Source organism: Gavialis gangeticus, unplaced genomic scaffold (genome assembly GCF_001723915.1).
Source record: "Gavialis gangeticus isolate Ggan-Ray unplaced genomic scaffold, GavGan_comp1, whole genome shotgun sequence".
In the NCBI taxonomy this organism is placed as follows: Eukaryota; Metazoa; Chordata; order Crocodylia; family Gavialidae; genus Gavialis; species Gavialis gangeticus.
Window position 1 is genome coordinate 19,965,943 of NW_017729004.1, and position 5,614 is coordinate 19,971,556.

Genomic DNA, 5,614 nt, shown 5'->3' on the forward strand with positions numbered 1-5,614 from the left:
ATTAAATATTTTTATTAACTTTAGGTTGTGGAGTAGAGAGTATATTGAGAGTAGGGATTTGAAATTTTCTCCTTCTTGCATGTAGTATTTTGCACCTGCTTTTTAAAGTTCTATTTTACTGATTTCAGACCATTCCTTGAGATTATTCTAAATTCTAATCCTGTCCTCCAAAGCATTTCAACTGCTCCTAGCACAATGTCATCGTCAAATATGCACTCCCTACTCTCAATATACTCTCTACTCCACAACCTAAAGTTAATAAAAATATTTAATACTGGATTCAAGATAAGCTCTTAAAGGACACTGCTTGATATTTCCTCCTGGTTTTGCCCTGAAGGGGAGGGGGGGCGCAGGATACAGGCACAGCAATGTGAGGAGCGGGGACTGTGCCCTGCTGCCACCTGCCCAGCCAGGCTGAGGGGGGAGGGGATTTGTGATGCAGGCACAGCTTGCTCCCAGTAAATGGGGGATAGCCTCCCAGATTGTAGCACAACCCAGCCCGCCCGAAAAAGATCCAAGGGCACACACCCACTCCCATGCCCTCCCGGACCAGCGGTGCATGGTGGCATGCAGCGGCAGAAGCCCTTCTCCACAAGTCCCACTCCCCCCACCCCGCATGAGGAGCTTTTCCCAGCCCCAGCCCCAATCCCACCCTCGTTGTGGGGGCATTGATCTGCCCCCCACCCCCGACCATGCCCCTCTCCTCCCCCATCCACTTACTACAGGCAGCTGTGTCCAGCATGGTGAGGACTGATGCCTGTTTAGTCTATGGCCAAATTTCCGAAGCAGCACCAAATACTTTCCAAATCGATTCAGAAGCTTCTGATTCAATTCGGACCTTTTAACTGGTCTCCCAACTTGATTTGGATTCAGAGATTCAGCCACTGAATCGGGCCAAATCTCCACCAAATCAAATCGGCTACCAAAGCTTTGCACAGCCCTACTGGTTAAGCACTGTTTTTACCAGACAGCCCTGGTGATCAAGCACCACTGCACTTGATCAGTTGCAGAGTCAAAACAGGGAAATCAAATTGGTTTGACATTTGTTCTTGACAAATCCATGCTGACTATTTGTCACTTTATGATGTTACAAGTTACTTACAAACCGGAGACAGATTCTATTGTTTACCCTTTTCCAGTCCTCTGGAATTTCAGGATCTTATGACAGACAGGTGAATAATGGTTCAGAGACAGCTTTATATACTTCCATAAGTATGCTAGATTATATTTCATCATGTCTTCCAACTTGAATAAATCCAGCTTTTTAAATCTACTCTGGAATTGATGACACTCATTTCTCCACTTTTTGTTAACACTGAGATAAGCATTAGTTAATGTCTTTTGCGAAGACTGAAGCATACAAAAAAACATTTCACCTTTCTTTGTCATCTACCATTCATTTATGGTCCATGCTGAGTAGTGGGCCTATACCCTTTGCCTCTTGCATATTTTACATTTATCTATAATTTTCTAATCAGCCTTTTTAAATCCCTTTGTAGTTTTAAGCCTTAGCCTGATTTTGTCAAAACTTGCTCGTGCTAGTCTTTTATATTCATCCTTAGCCATTCATTCTTGTTTCCATTTTTTTATACAATTCTGTTTTGATTTTCAGCTAATTACTACACTGAACCCTCTCCAATCTGTCCATACCCTTCTTAAAGCATAGAGCCTAAAACTGGACACAGTACTCCAGATGAACCCTCACCAGTGTTGAAAAGAATGGAAGTATCACTTCCCTTGACTTGCAAGTGACACTCCTGTTAATACAACCAGCATGCCACTAGTTTTTTTTCCCCAGCAAGAGCTCATAGCCAGCTCATATTCAACATATGGTCTACTGTAACCCCAAGGTCTTTTTCTGCTGCAGCCTAGCCAGTCATTTCCCAATCATTTACTTGTGCATGCAGTTATATTGTCCCAGGTGCTTGTACTGGTCTTGTTGAATGCTGCTGCACGGGAGCAAGGTGGATAGACCGGTGCAGGTGCCACCCTGGCATGTCCTTACTCCTGCGCAGCAGCAGCAGTGCTTGACTGACCACCTGCAGGAAGCACCATGCCACTCCATTTCCCCGCCGGACTCCAGCCCAGGACTTTTGACCAACTGCATGGGAACAAACTATGGAATCCAGGAGTGTCCTGGCCAAACCAGGACATATGTCACCGTCATTTTAGTAAACCCTACCCCACAACAATCGTTCTTTTTATCTTCACTCAAAGACGCTCAGTAAGTCTCTCTTTCCCCACTTTCTACTGAATATCCTCTACTTTCTATTCAAGGAATTGACTGCAGACTACCTTTTACAAATCATGCCACCAAAATTAATCATCCTCATTCAGCAACTGTCAAGAAATTAAGTTAAAAAAATATTAGTTGAATCTGGGTCCATAACAATAGCTGACTAACTTTTAAAAGCTAACCAAGTCTAGCTACAGTATAAATAGACAAGTTTCCTTAGGACAGCAACTGAAATTTTTAATCGAACCACAGGTGTAACAATTACGTGTATCATGTTCTTTTCTTTCTGCACACACATGTAACATGGTTTCAATATCTGTGTATACATATAAATAACTAGCTAACTAAATAAATAAATGAAAAACTGCTTGATATTATGGCAATTACAGCTTTGGAACTGCAATGGAATTTATTCCACATGCATCAATGTTAATATTTTCTCACCTTTTTTAAGCCAGCAAATCCCTCTGATTCCAAAAAAAAGAAGGCAAAAGGCATCAACACAAACAAGCAAAGATTGGAAAAAAGAGAAGCAAGATTCCACAATCCTGAAATTAAAAATAAAAATGACATTAGTTTTTAGAAGAGATTCTTTATTGTTATTAAACTTACTGAAATTCCTGATACTGCTTTTCAGTTTGGTAAGCTTTTTACAAATAAAAATATAGCATATATAATATTTACAAATATAAATGAAGGGTTCATGTTACTCACCTGCTGCAGCTCTCTCTGGTTCTTAAAGCATATATAAAAGACAACTGGGCAAGACAAGCGCTAAAGAACATTTCAGCCCAGGAATTTATAAAATACCTTGCCTTACAGTTCCCACAGGTTAATCGATTCAAATTGTGAAGCTGAGTAATCCCAAAGGCAAGAGATCCTCAACTGGGAAAGCCAGGCTACCCGTCATGAAGCACTGACCCTCCAAAAAGAGCAACAAACACTTAACTGCAGGTGTAGAACAAAGGGACCCTCGAAGCCAGCTGTTCTGAATCTTTTTCAGTCAACGTACCCCTTGGTCCCAAAGTGAGACTTCACATACCGCTTTTCAATGGGAATTTTTTTAGGCCCTTCAACCTGTTAGACAATGTATGCAATATATCTCACGTACCCCTGATGAGGCTTCACGTACCCCCTGGGGGTACATGTACCCTCAGTTCAGAACCACTGCTCTAAGCATTCAAGAAAAGGCGTGATAGGATCAGACATGCAATCCACATAATTGCTGGATCCCACATGTGGCATGGCAGGAGGTGCATCAGATACTATCATGCCTTATTCCTAATGCAGGGGGAGCCCAGGCTCCCCCTGCATCAGCATACTAGTAGCAAGCTCCCACAATTGGGAGTCCCACAGCTGACAAGACTCTGCAGTAGCGCCCCACTGAACAGGACTTGAAGTGCTGCCACATCTGAGTCTCATCAGCTGATGGGACTCCCCGCCACAGGGGCGCAGCCATTCTATATGTTCAAATTAAAGCTGGATGGAAATCAGCTATGAAGTTATTACACATTTTCCAGCTCTAACTTTATAGCTGGATAGACTTTTTTAAGGCATGATAATTGATTTGTATATGTAGCTGGTCTAAATTAATTGTGCAATCAACCAGGTAATTGTGCAATACATGTAACATATAGAGGGCACCAAAGAGGAAGAAATTCTACACTGTTCCTTCCCCCCAGCCTCTCTCCCCCCAGCAAGTGAACAAGTGACCATGAGTATCACACTCCTGTTTCATGTGTTTACACAGAAGTGTTTTTTATTTAGTTTCTTTCACTGTTCACAATGTGTGGCCTTATTTATCTAAGGGGAAGATTGATTTCATCGGCTTTTATCATTTAATTCTCACAATTTTAAGAGCTATATTAAGTAAACACTTGCTAAAGAAAACAGAGCAATCAGCTGCCTAACGGAACAAATATTTTCAACAAAAGCTTCCACCAAACATCAGGTAAGTTTCAGAGTTATGGCTTTATTTACAGAGAGACCAGCTAGTTGGCAGCAAGGTCATTTTTAAGAATTTGTGATTCAAATAAATTCTACATTAATAAAGCAATGGGAACCACTATATTATTTGAAAATATACTCCCAATTATGGAAACACCTACATTTATCAATAGACTAAAATATTAAACTTTACTGGAAAAAAACAAAAAGTAACATTAGTTGATGTGTCAAACCATGGGGCTTATTGAAATATTTCTGCGTTAACTCTGTTCATGTTGTTATAATGCGCAACTCATTTTCATCTATAATGCTAGTATAGAGGGAAAGAAGGATTAATAAGTGCCATAGTGGCCTATGTACAGGACAAGACAAGAGGAATCTTCAGTATTAACAGGACTTTAGTAGCTATGATGATGGTTCAGTTGGGCTTGGTGGGCCCAAGGCTGCAAAAGGGAAGACAGAGATAAAAACATAACAAGGGAGAATAGTGTGTGAACAAGCAGGGTGTCAGCTCCTGGCAGGACCAATCAGAGGAGAGAGTCTGAAGTAAGAAAGACAAACTGAGAAGCTCCAGGGCTCAGGAGCTGGAAGGAAACAGCTGAGCAATCACTAGGGATGCTCTGGGCTGTGGAGGCTGAACTGGGGATAAAAAAACTGTTTAACTCTTTGAAGGGGGAAGGCTGCAGGCAACTTCTGGCTGGGAGGCCTTTGCCCCATTAAATGCCTTTATTGAAGCATAGTTGTCTGTTTGCTGTTTGGAACTTCAGGTTGCACTTCAGAGTTACCATATTTCCAATATGGAAAAAGAGGACACTGGTGGGGGGTGGGGGTGGGGAGGATATATAATTGGGGGGGAGGCAGTGATTTGCCTGTGCCCTGCCTCTGCCCCTCACTCCTAAGCCACAGGCCCCCCAGCCCTGCTGCTGCTTCTCACTCCTGACCAACTGTACCCTGCCCCCCAGCCCATAGCCCCTGCCCCCCCCAGCTCTGCTGGTGCCCCTGCCTCTGTGTCTGTCTCTCATCATCTCTCTTACCTGCGAGCAGCTGCCAGGACCCACATACAGAGCACATGATCCCCAACAGCCAATCACCTTCCCCCACTGCTCCCAGCCCCAAGCACCCAAGTCACAAGTACTGGGGAAAAACAGAGGCAGAGCAAAAACCCAGACATTTCCTTGCATTTTAAAAACCTGCCCGGACAAGAGGACAGAGGGCCAAAAAAAAAAAAAGACACGTCCAGGGAAACCTAGACATATGGTAACCTTAACTTGGTCTCACAAACTGAACAAGATGCTATTTCCTTGAGTCAAGGCCACAAACAGCCAGGGACGGTGATGGATCAAAAGGCCAATGTCTCAGATTGAGGAAAGACCCTGCACTCCCTTGCAACTCTAGAAGCTGCACCCATGCTGGCTTCAAAGGATGTTCAGG

At 43.0% G+C, this 5,614-nt stretch overlaps 1 protein-coding gene across 1 annotated transcript in view; it reads right to left on the reverse strand.

Moving 5' to 3' along the window:
- Nucleotides 1–5,614, reverse strand: part of LMBR1 (limb development membrane protein 1) — a 130,746-nt gene that overhangs the window by 99,717 nt on the left and 25,415 nt on the right. The window contains exon 5 of the mRNA XM_019507945.1: nucleotides 2,681–2,784. Coding sequence (XP_019363490.1) covers nucleotides 2,681–2,784 — 104 coding nt within the window. The remainder of the gene's footprint in view (nucleotides 1–2,680; nucleotides 2,785–5,614) is intronic.